Raw genomic sequence first — 14,207 nt, 5'->3', positions numbered from 1 at the left:
ACAGGGATTATAGGATAACTGGGTTACCTGCTGCAATGGAATGTTTAAAGAGCCTTCTTGGAAACTTTCTTTTAAAAAAGAATTGTAGGAATCTCTAAAACACGCAATGCCAAAATTCCTGCAAACTGGCTTTGGCACAGATCAGATCTGTGTGTGCCGCTTCTCAAATGGCGGAGAGTCTGCAGGGCAGCTTGTGCTGATAACCCTAACTGAAGTGCCAGGCTTGATCCTTTGGCAGGGCTGTGCTTGGCTCCACACTGGCTGTGTTGTCCTACAGCTGCTGGCAAAGTCCCTAAGACACAAGCTGCAGACTGCTCCTTATCTCCCAAGAATTAATATTACAGGAGGACTGAGGGCAATTATGCCACAGACCTCTGGTCTTGCAGAGGATTAAATGCCAAGTTCAACACCAGCAGTAACAGTACTTGTCTGGGAAACATGGAGTGATTTAGCTCTTATCTTCAGGCTCCCCAGACCAGCATGCTACAGCATCTCAAATGGAGTTTCTGTGCCCTGGGTGCTGTCACATTTCTAGTTTACCCTGGTTTAATCTTTCAATTTATACCTATAACTCCAACAGGCACAGAAGCACCTGAAGGGTTGGAACTATGAGGTTATTTCCCTAAGCCTACTTAGCTGGTTGCCATTCAGGAATTAGAATAAATTACTGTGTAATCACAAGTGAGATGCAGGCTTGGCATTGTCTTCTGGAATTCCCGTGTTCTAGTTCAAAATGTTTCCTTCTCCGAGATCTTGTCACTGTGGAAGCTGTGAGAATACTTATAGCTAATATCCTTTGAGTCCTGCATGAGCCAGAAAGAGGGAAGGAAGTATCCAGTCTCTACATTTACACATTACTGGTACTGTAGGCAAGCCTGCCAATACTCTTGTCAATTGTCTCAACCTGTTTCAGAGCACTGCTATTTCTCTTTACTGTTTAAACTGGGACTGTGGCCCAAACCAAACTCACATACTTTGCCACCAAGGCTTATTGGAACTGCCTGCATAAGTGGCACCCAACCTAGGACTGTATTTTGTACCTAATGTTGGCCAGCAGCAGATGTTTAAGGGATTGTATGTGTCAGTTTGTACTGAACAAGTTTTAATAGCCTTTCCTTTTGGGGAAATTTGTTCTTGGCCCATTTAAATTAATTATTTGCATTACTATTATCACCATTAAAAACAGAAGTACAAGTACTTAGTCCTTCAGGTGTTACACAAACCCTATGCACTATCCTGTCATGATTATTTTTTTTCCTAAAGCATGAGAGTTTATATCCCTAACTTAAAAAAATATATTTAATGTAACCAGCCTTCATCTTCCATATAAATGTTTAATCTCCTATTTAATCCAACTAAGCTCTCAGCCTCAGTATTTTTCTGGCAATAAGAACCAATATAATTTTATTCTCCATAGCACATAATTTCTTTTTATGGTTCCTGAATTAATTGCCTTTTTTTTTTTTTCATTGAATCCCATCTGTCCTTGTGTTCTCAGCTACGAGAGGAAATAAGGGGCCGGGCTTTATATTCTCTGTTGTCCATCACTCTAGAGATAATCCCTTTTTAAACCGTGGCTTCTCTGTCTCTCTTCAAGCCAAACTGCTTAGGTATCTGATAACCTGATGACTGCCTCTTCATGTCTTCTCTTTCTGCTGTACCTTTTAAGCTTTGGTAACCAGAACTGAATGCAGTTTGCCAGGGGAGGCTGTGCCATCTGCTGATTATTTTCAGTGTCATTTTGTATACTAGGTAATGCTGTAAGTGATTTTAATGCTGTATGTGTACTATGTATGTATGCTGGAGCTAGCTCTAAAGTTGCTAGTGTGGTGTTGGTAGCAGCCTACCTACAACGCGATGAAAACCTGCTAAGGTTAATTCTCCCTGGGTCTTGGGCAGGTGCTGAGCTCAGAGCAGTTGCCGTGGGTGTGGCTGGGGAGAGTAATGCAGCTCTGGGCAGGAAGCACATGAACGTAGAGCTTTGCCTTGGCTGACATACCTGTAGGGGTGACACAGTCCTTCTATACAGCATTAGTTCATTGGATAAGGCTAATGCATATACACTATTTCCAGGAGCTGAGAGCTCAGGCACTACTGCTGGTGGTTGCACTGTGGCACATGGATGCTATGAGACAGCTTCCTACAGCACTGTGGCACATGCTAGTTATGTGAGAAAGGGAATGTCACTATGACTGGCTGGGAGCATTGGCAGGAGTAGAAACACGGCTACTAGTGCTATTAGTGCTCCAGGTATCCTTCTTTGAGGAACACCCAGCGCTGGTGCCTTCGGGACTTGCAGTGCCTGCACTGCTACCTTTAGCAGCCCTGTCTTGACTCCAGTCCAGGCTTTGGCCCTCTGAAGCTGGATTAAAGAGTTATCCCTTTTCTGTAACTGAACATTGTTCTGATGGTTTATACAATGTTTATATGATGGTTTATATGATGTTCTATGCTGTAATTAATCAGGCAGCTGCTTGTTAACTTGGGCAAAATGTCAATTACCCTTGTAATCCATGTACGCAGAGAATAACAGATCAGTTTCTCAAAGGTATTAGTGGAGGCATTGGTGAGGAACAGGGAAGGGTAGGAGAGGTGGGCCTGCCTTTTGTCTGTCTGCTTTTCTCTATGAATTCAATATCCTGGAGTTTTTTCACCCCCCAAAAAGCTGCAGTGACCCATCAACCACTTCAAGATAGATTTTTATGTGTATATTCAGCAATCAGATGAAAGCTTTTGAGAGATGAATTGTGCTGTGGTATTTAACACCATTTTGACAGATTCACTGGGAGTTTCTTGCAGCTGAAGGGAACAGAATGGCCTCTGGTGGTAACCAGCTTGGGACCACTTCTTGTGGAACGGGGCACTGTGACCCAGACAGACCAATGCACATCTCTCAGGCTGTGTATTTACTTGTCTAGAAAAGTATTTAATTTCCTGCATCAAGAAGAAAATCTCACTTGTGTAGCAGTCCACTAAGTTCTGTTAAAATCCCTTTCTTCTAACCAGGGGCTGAGTGCCCCTGACATCAGTCAAGTGCCAAAACTTTCACGTCCCCTGGATCAACACTAATGGCTCACAAGGTATGCTAATAAATGGATTATACTGTGACTGTGTGAGGCTCTGTCTTATTTTTAATCAAGGGCAGGTTTGGGGATATTTTTCCATCACTGAATTAAGCTAATTAAATTTATCTATTAATGTTATTTTTAGAGCAGATTTAACATGCTAAAGCATGTTACAAAGCCAGCATCATGTTAGCTACTGTTACAGTGAAATGCAACCATTCTTCAAATGCCATATTTTTTGCTATTTGGAACAGGTAAGAGGTACCTGCAGGTCAACTCCCTGCACTTAACAGGATTTAATACATCAGCTTTATAATTTGTTGTTGTCGGTGATCTTTCTATACTACCTGTGAACAGACTTGTTCAGAATGATTTAGTCTCCTTTCAGTCTAGGAGTCATGTGTCACCACTCTAAGAATCAAAGCCAGCCTTGGAAAAGTGGAAGTGGGAGGAAGGAAATGCAGTTTGAATGAGCCACTGAGGCAAGAACACTGTTTGACTATCCACTGCTGCTCCCTGCTGCTGAAATCTGCAGTGCTGTACAAAAAGTCCGTTTTGAAACACAGTCTAGTTCCTTGCAAGGTCGCTGCTGCTGCACTGACGTTCCCAAGTTATTAGGGTTACACTGATGTTTGGTGTAGCTGATACCTGCAGAGTGCAAGTATTATAGTGTATAACTTTTTGTATGTAGTGACTCCAGCCTGCTGTTTGTAACTGACATGCACTTGCTGAAGAAAGGCCTGCTTGTGGTTAACACCTCCCTTACTTCACGTCTGCCTTTAGGGTTTTCTACACCTACCTATGTTTCCCCTCTTGCTTGTACAAAGCTCAGAAGCAGACTGCAGGCACTTTAGACGGCCTTTCACGTGTCAGTGGGCACTGTTTCACCGAGTCAGTTCTGCAACGCTGTTCTGAAGTCACTGCCTGGGAAAGAAAGAAAGTCGAGACTGTGGTCAAGATTACAAGTCTGTCACGTCCTGTGTTTTGTATTAGAGCACTTGACCGCTGCCTTCATGTGGTGAAAAAGCTTGGGAGGAGTGTATGGCATGAGCTTACTTGTTTCATATTGCCAGCTGTAGGATAGCTGGCTTTGGATTTTGAAAATGAAATATGAATCAGGAGGAAACTGGGCTTTACTTCAAGCAGTTTTCTAACATGTATAGCTACCATATTTATTGGGATAGAGGAAGGCAGGCATTCGGGAATAACCCAACAGCATTAAAAAAAAATCTTACTTAGCCACAACTTCTTCTTTCTAATGGAGGAAAACAGTATATTGCTCAGACAGCCTTGGGTTGCTGGGCTTGGTGCTGTGCGACTCTAAACTGGCATGCACCTAGCACTGGCAGGACACTTCTATGAAATTGTGTTTATGTGTGAAAGTTAAAAGAGGAAGTAGTGCCAGCAAACTGGGTTTTTAAGTACATTGATGATCCAGCTGGAGTAATTAATGTCTAGAAAAACCCTTGGATTTAAGACATGCTGATGGAGGACAGGAGCAGGACAGACATTCAAACAAACTGGTGAAAATCCGGTGCACCACTTGATCTCTCCCTCCTTGCTTTTCAAATTCCACACACACTTCCAGAAATAAAAGTGACTTTTCCCTGCACAGGTTTTCAAAACTAGCCTGTCTCTTGGAAGGAAGAAACAACTGCTCTGGATCAGGCTTTACCAAGCTGTGTTGGTCTAATGTCAGCTAAGCAAAAGGCCTTATTTCTCCCATCTGTTTAAATCTGTGCTGGCCTTCATACTGACATCAGGGCAGCTGTGCCTCAAAGGGCTGAGCTAGAAACAAGCGTAACTCAATGCTGGGCTCATGTTCAGTTGCTGCCCAACAGAAGAAACAAATGGGCAAGAATTAAAATTGCAGCAAATGAATCTTGCTGGGAAGCGTTTGCTGAGCACATTGTGACTCCCAGCCCGTGCCGGCCCTGGGGCTCAGAAGCCAGCAGCAGGTACCTGTCAAAGGCTTCCATGAGAAGAGGTGGCTTGCTGTCATGTTTGCCTGAAGTGCTAGCCTGGACTGTGGGCCCTCCTCACTGAGAATGTAGGGAGTGGGGTGAGATTTACTGTGGCAATTTAACTGGACAACTCCACTGAAACCACTTTGAAAGTTTATACTTCTCTGTTACCCTCTCCTCAAAAGCAGAACAAACCCCCTTCAAACAACAACAAAAAACTCTTTGCAGTTTAACTAATCCGCTCTGCTTAAACCTGAGCTGTATACAGAGAAGAAAATGTGCTTCCAAAGGTTAGTTCCTTCCTTACTCTTTTCCCCCTCCCTGCTTGCATGTACAGGCTTGCTGGAGACAGAATAGGATTACAACCTCTGATGTGGGATGGAGACCTGTTTAAGAGGAACAAGTGTACTACAGACTACTGAACACTCTGTGTTTTTTTTAGAACCAGTAACCAAACACCCTGGAGGAAAGCTCCTTTGCTTCATGTTTACCATCTCATTATCTCTAGCAAGACTAAGGAGAGATTCTATGATTCAGCACAGCTATACTTACTGAGTATCAACAGAAACCCTTTTAACTCCTCAAATATGTCAACCACAGGTAGGTTGATTAAGACTTGAGAAATCTTTATTGTCCTACAAGGCTTTTCTTCACAGTTACACAGGTTAAAAATCTGTTTAAACTGCTGCAACTTTGTTGTTGACACTTAGGGGTGATGCACTGTTTGAATCGGATGCCCCTGTTCAGATAGGCAGGAGTGTCCACACATAAGAAGCCTAAAGAAATAAGCAAAGAGCTTGCCACTACACTACTAAATTCCTACTATTATTATATTTAACCATCATCAATAAATATAGGTTGCTAGATTCAACACTAAATATGATAATAGAATTACATAAATCTAATTTTTGTCCCCCAAGAAGACATGGGAAATTACCTTGGGAAATGCATTGAAATTTTGGATGGTAAGCTTTAAGGGACTTTGTCACAGTATTTTGCTGAAAATTAAGATCTACCTTAAAATGGTAATAGCCCTTGAGTCAGCTCACAAAGCAAACAGCTGTCAATACCATTAAGGGCTGGTCACCTATCTAGAGAGGAGAGCTGAAAATAGAATGGCTGATTTACTCTGTGAATCCATAAGCCTCCTAAAGGAGGAGGATCCTGTTCAAAAACCTTGCCACCTGAATATATCATGCATATAAGATCCATAGGCAAAACAGAATGAGACAAATACTCTTTCTCTATAAATATCAAATAATCTTAAGGATCAACTGATTTGTTTTGCAGAGCACCCTGCAATAGGTCCTACTTGCTCATGTAAGTAGGTATAATGAAAAAAAAAGGATAAAATCTTTTCTCCTTTGCTTCTTACAGAAACAGAGAAGTGACAGAGAGGAGTTAATCTCTGTATCCAGCAGCCCAGCTAGTTTTCAGTCACTGTGACATGCATAATATTTTGTTAGTGTCTCCTCTTTCTTACACAAAAGAGGACAGTGCATTTTCTTACATGGAGCACTGTTGTGTGGTTGTGGCAACCACTCTTCTTGTCAGAGAGAGCCTTATGCTGAATTGACAATTGAGTTGACAATTGAACCTCCCAGTGAATTCCGACAGCATTGACTGGATTTTTAAAATAAAAACCCTCACATCCCTAGCTCCAAAGTTAGATTATTTTTCTGAAGAAAGGCTCTGCAGAATACAAAGACTTTTTATTATCCATATAATATTGTACAGCGTTGTTCCTGCACTTCAGAATCACCTTTTCTTAGCAACCTATTACTCCTGTATTTAAGTGCTAATGTATCTAATCTTTGTATTTTGAAAGATTTCAGTGCTGACAGGCAGCTATAATGCAGATTTTGCTGTGGCCAGTTTAATCTGGAGGAGCAGAAGCTTTGTGAGAGCAAATCAAGGTACCTCTGAGTTTGCTGGATTACTTCAGTTAGTCAAGATCTGCTAAGATATATTGCAAAATTGTGTATGCTGATCTTGACATGAATGAATGGACTTCCTATGTCTCCCTAACAGTGATCCTTTACTTAAACACCTGACTGTACCCTCAACAGCAAATGTGATTACCATTTTGGGTTACTAAAACTGTAGATTGATAGAGAAGGAATGCCACAGGTAGAAACATTCATTGATTTTTTTGGGGGGAAGACTGATAATAAGCCAAGGAACCTATGTTTTGCTTAATGCCTGCATCAAAAGGTGCTTCTCAGGGTATTTAGTAAGCTTTCATGTATACAACATTGCTAATTAGGGTAATACACTCTCTAGACAAACCGAGTTATCAGTTGGTGAATTTCTGCAAATGGGGTATCTGACCTGCTCTCTAGACAAAGGAGAGATAGATTACTGCTTTCACAACCTTTTCACCTCAGATGAGGAAATGTCCAAATGTGGTATCAATTGAGATAAAGAGGACTTGCAGTGTAACAGTTGTTTTTCTTTCTGCTCTGAGAAATGAAGAACATCTCTTTCCCTTTCCTTTTAGCTTGATGCTACTCCTTTAATTTATCTGTGAACTTGCAGTACATATTAGAGCCTGCCAGACTGTCAGCTTTGGTAATGGCAGAAGAGAGAACAAAGTGTGAAAAAAAAAACCCTCAAATGCTCCTGCAGGTTACTGTGAAAGAAAGAGGGAAATATACTTGTAACCTGTGAAATACAAGATGTCAGACTAAATATGCTCAGTTATCCTTGCAAGCTATATTATCTATAAATGGCATCTTACGCTTTCTGAAGAGTAGTTGTGTTCATACACGAGGTCTTAGCCATAATTATTGTCTCCTGCTTTTTACAAATAATTCTAACAATTGTTGCAAAGTATTCCCCTACTGACTCCATTTCCATGTATGTATGTAGGTACCTGTCACTTACCTCACAAACAGTGAATTCACTTTTGAATAAGGCTTTAATGTCAGGCATATATTCATACTCTGTAAGATTCCAAAAAGAGAACCTTGGACACCATAATTTCAAAGTCTCCTGTGGGAAGGATTAGTCAAAGATCGGAAACCTCTCAATCTAAATGGAGGAAATTTGTTTTCCACAGCTTGTGATTCCTCAGGGCAGCTTTACTTTCAGCTTCCCAGTATGAGATTCTGAGAAAGCCCTGTCCATCCTGCACGGCCACTCATCCAGTTAGAAGCAGAGCAAGGGGAAATGAGCTGTGTGATGTCCCTTCTTTTGTGCTAAAGCAGTATTTGCCCCATCAGTCCCACAGGCCCAGAGTTTTTAAATAAGTAACAAGTTGGTTGTAATGTGTCTGGAGATGTTTAATATCTGTTGTTAACAGTGATCAGTATATGGTGAAACAGTGGTCTTCTAGGAGGAACAGGAACTTAGGATACAAGAATTATCTGCATACTGTCATAGTGCCAAAGCACAAGAAAGTATTCTTCTGCACAGCCAATATATTACTTAGACAGCCATAAGTGTGCTTTAAAAATTTGCCTTTGCTTGTCATTTCTGAGTGCATTACTGCATGTGAGAAGACAATTAAATCATTTCCGTGTCAGAATGTAGCGAACAGCTGGGTCCCACTGCATCAGCAGTGATAAAAATCTCCAGAGTGCTTTATTTTGTTACTGAGCCTGTGTTAGATTCAAGCCATAGCAAGGATGTTTTACTTCCCATGCGATCAGAAATAAAACCACACTGGGTATGACCTGTAGAGAACCACACGACTCACCAGTGAGAAGCAGCCCATTCTAGGGTACAATGCAGACTCTGATTTTTAGTCCCCAGCGAGAGCTTATGACAGGAAACAAATGTAAATGTTGCAGTTCTGCTCCAGGGTATGTGTGAGAGCTCGTATGTGTCTCATATGAAATGGTGCATTCTGAAGATTGTGTATAATGGAGGCAGAGGAATTTTGAACAGCAATTTCCTTTCTCTGAAATAAGAGAGAAAGGAAAAGGGAGGTGCGGTGGGAGGATTACATCCCCATAAGGGAGAAAGCATCTTAGTGACAACCTCATCATCTTTGCAGGATTTCTTCTTGAATTTCTTTCTTCCTAGTAGAGGACTGAAATTGACTGCTGGAATTGTCAGATACTATTTTTCATGGTCTCCTCAGCAGTGACTGTAGTTTTGTCTATTGGGAGATTCATGATGGAAAATATATGACTGTTTCATGCAATAAGTTGGCTGGAGGATGAGTGTTTATGAACTCCAGTGCCTTTCCAAGCCATAGCCCTGAGCACAAGAAGAGTGTAATCACACCTGCACTCCCTCATGTTGGCCAGGGGAACAACACGCCCAAATCTTGTCTGCACAACGCAGAAGACACATTTTTTCAGTCTCTTGAAATGCATTTTAAGACAGAAGTGCAAATATTCACCCTGCTTCACTTGCCTCATTACTTTCAGCACCTCTTCCATTGCTTTCAGACTGGTTTCTGAGAAAGTAAAAGCCAGGTATCTTTGGAAATTTCTGCAACTTGTGGTATCCCAAAGCTGGAATGCGGGCTTCTCCAATTCAATGGAGAAGAATGCTCAAGACCCCTTATAATTTGAAGCGTGTCACTTTAGTAAATCTACTATTCCTCCTCTCCTCTGCCCTTTCCTAATGTAGTAGTATTCTCTGCTGCATTCTGGTAGAAGCTTACAGTGCTGAGTTGCACATAATGCTGATGAAAGGTACCAGTAAGTAGCACCAGGTTTATGCCATCACCATATTTGCCTGCCCATTTATGCCATTTCAAGTACCATAACATCTAGGTCAGGGTGCAGAATCTTGCTTATAATTACCTCTTCATTCCTTGGACACAACGTGTTTAGTTTTTTATTCTGCTCTTCTTTCATCTCCTCTTCCCCCATCAAAAATGCAATTCAAAATGTCAGCTGTTTTTTTTTCTTTTAGACTATTACAACCTTCTAAATATTTCTTTCCTCATCAGGGAAACACTTTTCCCGCATGCAAACCCCTTCTTTCATGCAAAACTCATGTTTTTATACACAAAGTATTTGTGTATAAATATCACAAAGTATTATGATACCTTCATGTATAGCTGCTTTATCATGCAGCAGAGATTCTCTGCAATGCCCTTGACTCAGACTGCTATTGATATAACCTGCCAGAATTCCCATTATCTGGCAGATGTGCCTCTCTCTTAAATTACTGTTGGTGCTGTGCACTAACAGGTCACTTGGCAGTACAAATTTGATCCAGCTGGGTATCAGTGCAGGACAACTTTTCTGTTGGATTAGCCAAAGGTCAAACTTTTTGTTTGTTAGGTATTACACTGCAATTTGAGATAGACTTAATGCAAGTAACTTGGCAGAAGGTTAACAAAACCCCAAGTCTGGTAAATTTGTAGGTGAGAGGGAACTAGGGCTAAATCTACCTGAAAAAATAGAAGTGATAGTCCCAAACCTCAGATCACTGACAATGGGAAAGAGAAGAACACATGGGCTAAGCAGTGAAGTACCAAGTGCAGAGAACGGTGTGGTACCAGCTACTGTTAAACTGAAGATCCTCCTTCAGACGTCTGTGGAGCGCCTTCTATCATTAGCAGAGTCACTCTGCATGAGCTCAGCACTGGTGTTTTTGAGGATATCAAGCATTGTGTCACTGTTATCTTTGTGGAACCAAGATCTAAACATTTTGACTTTGTAGAACTAAAGACAAAGCATTTTATTTGGTGCTCTAAATCCCCAGGCTCTTATCATTCTCTGACCCTGCATGCTGTAGAAAGGGACTGAGCACAGTAATTACCTAATTGCCCGACTGTGTCGTTAGCGCACACAGTAATTACAACAACTAGTGTTAATTAATAGTATTGCTTGGTAGCTGAAAAACAGGTTCTAGACAATTCTATTTTCACCAAGGAAGAGCCTCTGAATTTCAGAGATCCCAATAATAGGCTCTGATACATATTTTTTTGTGTAGCAGGTTATTGAAGATAGTATCACCCATCAGATATCAAGCCTTTCAATATATATGTGTGCACATGTATAAATGAACTCTTCCTGTGAAGTAAAATGTACACAGATAACCTGATGGCAAAAACTTCTGAGAAAAAGCACAAGACTACTCATGTTGGCTAAAAAATATTTCTTTATGTAAAAAGACATGAAGTGAATACTTTTTCTTGTGTATCTATTACCTCAGACTCCTCCTCAAGAGGATCCCTGAAATTATTGTATACGTAGTTTTAGGACGGTAGCTTTGGAGAAGCAACGCATTGTCAGCTAAAGTCTGGGGGAGAGATATGAGTGCTGCAGACTCTCCCTTTTTTCTTTACTGGTAGGAAAGCCACTGCCTGCCTTTGCTTGCGGTCCTGGCCCTTCCCAGAAGTTGCACTACACTAGGAGACACTGAAGGATTGGACATATGCACAAGTAAACACACCTCCTGCTGTTGGTGGACATTTTAGTAACGCACCTTTGTGTTCAAGATCTTAAACAGGTGAGCATTACATACCTAAGAACAAATCACGCGTTTCCTTTGAGGTCCATCTCTTAAGACTCGCTGTGAGCACCATCAGCTCATTGCTGTCCTTCAGTACATCATTCTTTCTTCCCTAGCTCTTATTTATTTATTTTTATTTTTCCCCATAATTCGCTGTTTGTCCTCTGTCCATCTGGGAAGGGAGCTGCTGTTCGGCTGATGCTTACTCAGCTTACAGAGAAACCTTACTATTTGGTTATTTTACCGGTCTACTCTCCCAATAAAGCAACAAACTACACCTCCAAAACAGAAGTACAGAAAAAACTCAAACATACCACACCTCCTGCTTTCAGAGTCCATGGAATATGAAACCCTTACCTATTCTATGCAACTCCTTACATGACTGGCATGGGAGGTACTTTCTGGTTTTAATGCTGGGAGTTGTTGAGACTCCTGCAACTCCTACCTCTGCTGGAAAGCAAGGGTCTTTTCTGATCTGAGGAAAAGTATCATTGTGGCATTTTTGAGCAGGGCTTATTCTTGTAAGAGGCACATTCTCCTCATGGCTTATTTCCGTTGTGGTTTTTCCCCGTTATTTTTAACCGTTTCTGTCAAGTTCACTATTCCTTTCATCTGAATCAGATGACCACAGCAGCAATTCATTTGAGGCTATGTTCCGGGGTACATATCCACATTTTAGCACAACTCGCGCTCCCCGCTGCCTCGGGCAGTGCGTGCAGGCACAACAGACGAGCTTTTGCTCTACTACAGCCCTTTCAAAGCAGAACCGCCCCGCAGCCCGCTGCTCCAGCCTGCCCCCGGGTACACCCGCTTGTTACGGAGCGGCAGCCAGGCGCTAGCCGAGCACCACAGACTGTTCTGGCGGCGAGCCTAAGGGCTACTGGGCTTTTCCACAGCCAGTCTGCTCTTTCCTTGTTCTCCGAGCCGGAGGGACGCGCGGAGCTGGGCCTCGGCTCACCCCTCCCGGGTCACCATACCCATGCCCGACCCACCCGGGGAACCACCGCCCCCCGGCGCTCCCGGCTATCCCACCATGCCCCGCGCGCCCGCCTGAGCTTGGCAGCGGAAGCCGGAAGCCCCGCGACGGAAGGAGGGCTCAGCTGGAGGAGGAGGGGGGGTGGCGCAGGTGAAGCTGGGAAGCGCGGAGCCATCTTGGTGCCCGCGCCGGGCAGAGATCTACTGCTGCCGCCGCTGCCGCCGCCGCCGTCGCGCCAGGACAGCGAACCGCTCGTCGGGCCGGGCACGGGGGGGCGTCCGCGCGCGGGCCCCGCTGGCCATGGGCCCATAGACCCGCGGGGGCGCAACCGCGACGGGAGCGGCGGCAGCGGTGGCGACAGGCTGCCTGCTCCCCCCCGCCCCTACCCGCCAGCGACCAAGAGCCGGGCTTTCCCCGCCTGCCGCCGCCCGCGCCCCCATGAGGCCGGAGCCTCTGCCCGCCGCCCGCTGGCACCGGTGACGAGCCGCCCGCAGGTCGCGCCGCCCCTGCCGCGGGTGTCCCGGCCCTGCCGGGCCGTTTTTAAGCCTCCGCGACCCGGGAGGGAAGTTATCCGTTCCCCGTTCCCCCCCCTCCGCTGTCCCTTCCTGCCCTGCCTCCGGTTCCTGTACCGAGAGTGAGAAAAGCACAACCTCAGGGAGACCCGGCCCTGCGCACAGATACCGGTTCTACCCGGGCGGCAGTCCCGGGGAGGAAACCGGCCCTTTCTCTTGTCTTCCAGCGCCGCGGCCGTCGGAAGCCTTCACCCCTCCGTGTGCCCGGCAAGCACCTGTCCTGCCCGGGGCAGCTCCCGTAGGCTGACCACCCCCTTGCGCCTCAAATACATTTTGTGGACATAAACATTTTTTTTTTTTTTTCTAACTTTTTAAAGAACCTTGGTTGTGTTGTGGCTTTTTTTTTTCTTTTTCCTCTCTGGGATTTTTACGAGCTTCCCGTTAGTTGATTTCCTGCTTCTCTCGCCTCAGATAGTGCAGGCTCTGTCAGTATGGGGACTGAATCGAAGTTGAGGTTTTAAGAATTGCAGGAGCCCTCAAGCCCATCCACCTGCTTGGAGTGAGCAGTGCTGTTGCTGTCTTTCTTCTTTTCCCCCGCGTCGCTAGTTGGATGTGATGGAACTCATGTTTGCGGAGTGGGAGGATGGAGAGAGGTTTTCATTTGAAGACTCTGATCGCTTTGAAGAAGACTCTCTTTGTTCCTTTATCTCTGAGGCGGAAAGCCTTTGCCAGAACTGGAGAGGATGGAGGAAGCAATCGGCAGGACCCAATTCTCCCACTGTCAAAATGAAAGGTGAGGTCACCCGTTTTCGTTGGGATGCTCTTTGGACTCGTGGAAGTTGTGGGGTAGGGGGGAGTGGTAGGTGAGGAGATGTGCAGAAGGAGTGGCAAAGCTGCAAAGAGAAGTCAGGTATAGGGTCACTGTCAGGATACTTTTTGACCAAAGACTGAAACTGCAAATTTACTGGGGATCTTAGGACAAAGCTGCCATTTGGATGAGTTTCACCTGCATGTGCTCTGTAGTACCGTAGTACTGCTGTTCTGAGTAGATTCTGTGGGCTTGCTCTTGGAAACCTGAAAACAGTTCTCTATAAACAAACTGCAGACTTGGCTGGGAATAACTACACATAGGTTCCCACTTGCTTTGGTTGAAATGCGCTAAGTTTTAACAGGGGGTTTTGGAACTGCTATAAAACTAGTCGTGTAGAGGCATGTAAGCCATCATTGTGTAGAGCAGTCTGTTTTCCTTGTCGGTTTCTGTACATTT

General features: G+C 44.0%; 1 protein-coding gene across 2 annotated transcripts in view; it reads left to right on the top strand.

Annotated features, from left to right (window-relative positions):
• Positions 1-12,567: 12,567 nt before the first annotated feature.
• ZSWIM8 (zinc finger SWIM-type containing 8) overlaps positions 12,568-14,207 on the top strand; it is a 65,189-nt gene continuing 63,549 nt past the window's right edge. The window contains exon 1 of one of the 2 annotated variants that reach the window (XM_062639445.1): positions 12,568-13,733. In XM_062639445.1, the coding sequence (XP_062495429.1) occupies positions 13,556-13,733 (178 nt within the window). In that variant the 5' untranslated portion in view covers positions 12,568-13,555. The remainder of the gene's footprint in view (positions 13,734-14,207) is intronic. The other variant, XM_062639438.1, reaches the window with a different exon arrangement.

This window comes from Pezoporus occidentalis, unplaced genomic scaffold (genome assembly GCF_034315485.1).
Source record: "Pezoporus occidentalis ecotype Australia unplaced genomic scaffold, CSIRO_AGI_Poc_V1 ctg116, whole genome shotgun sequence".
NCBI lineage: Eukaryota > Metazoa > Chordata > Aves > Psittaciformes > Psittacidae > Pezoporus > Pezoporus occidentalis.
The sequence above is the reverse complement of the archived record's forward strand: the minus strand, read 5'-3'. Positions and strand labels throughout refer to the sequence as shown.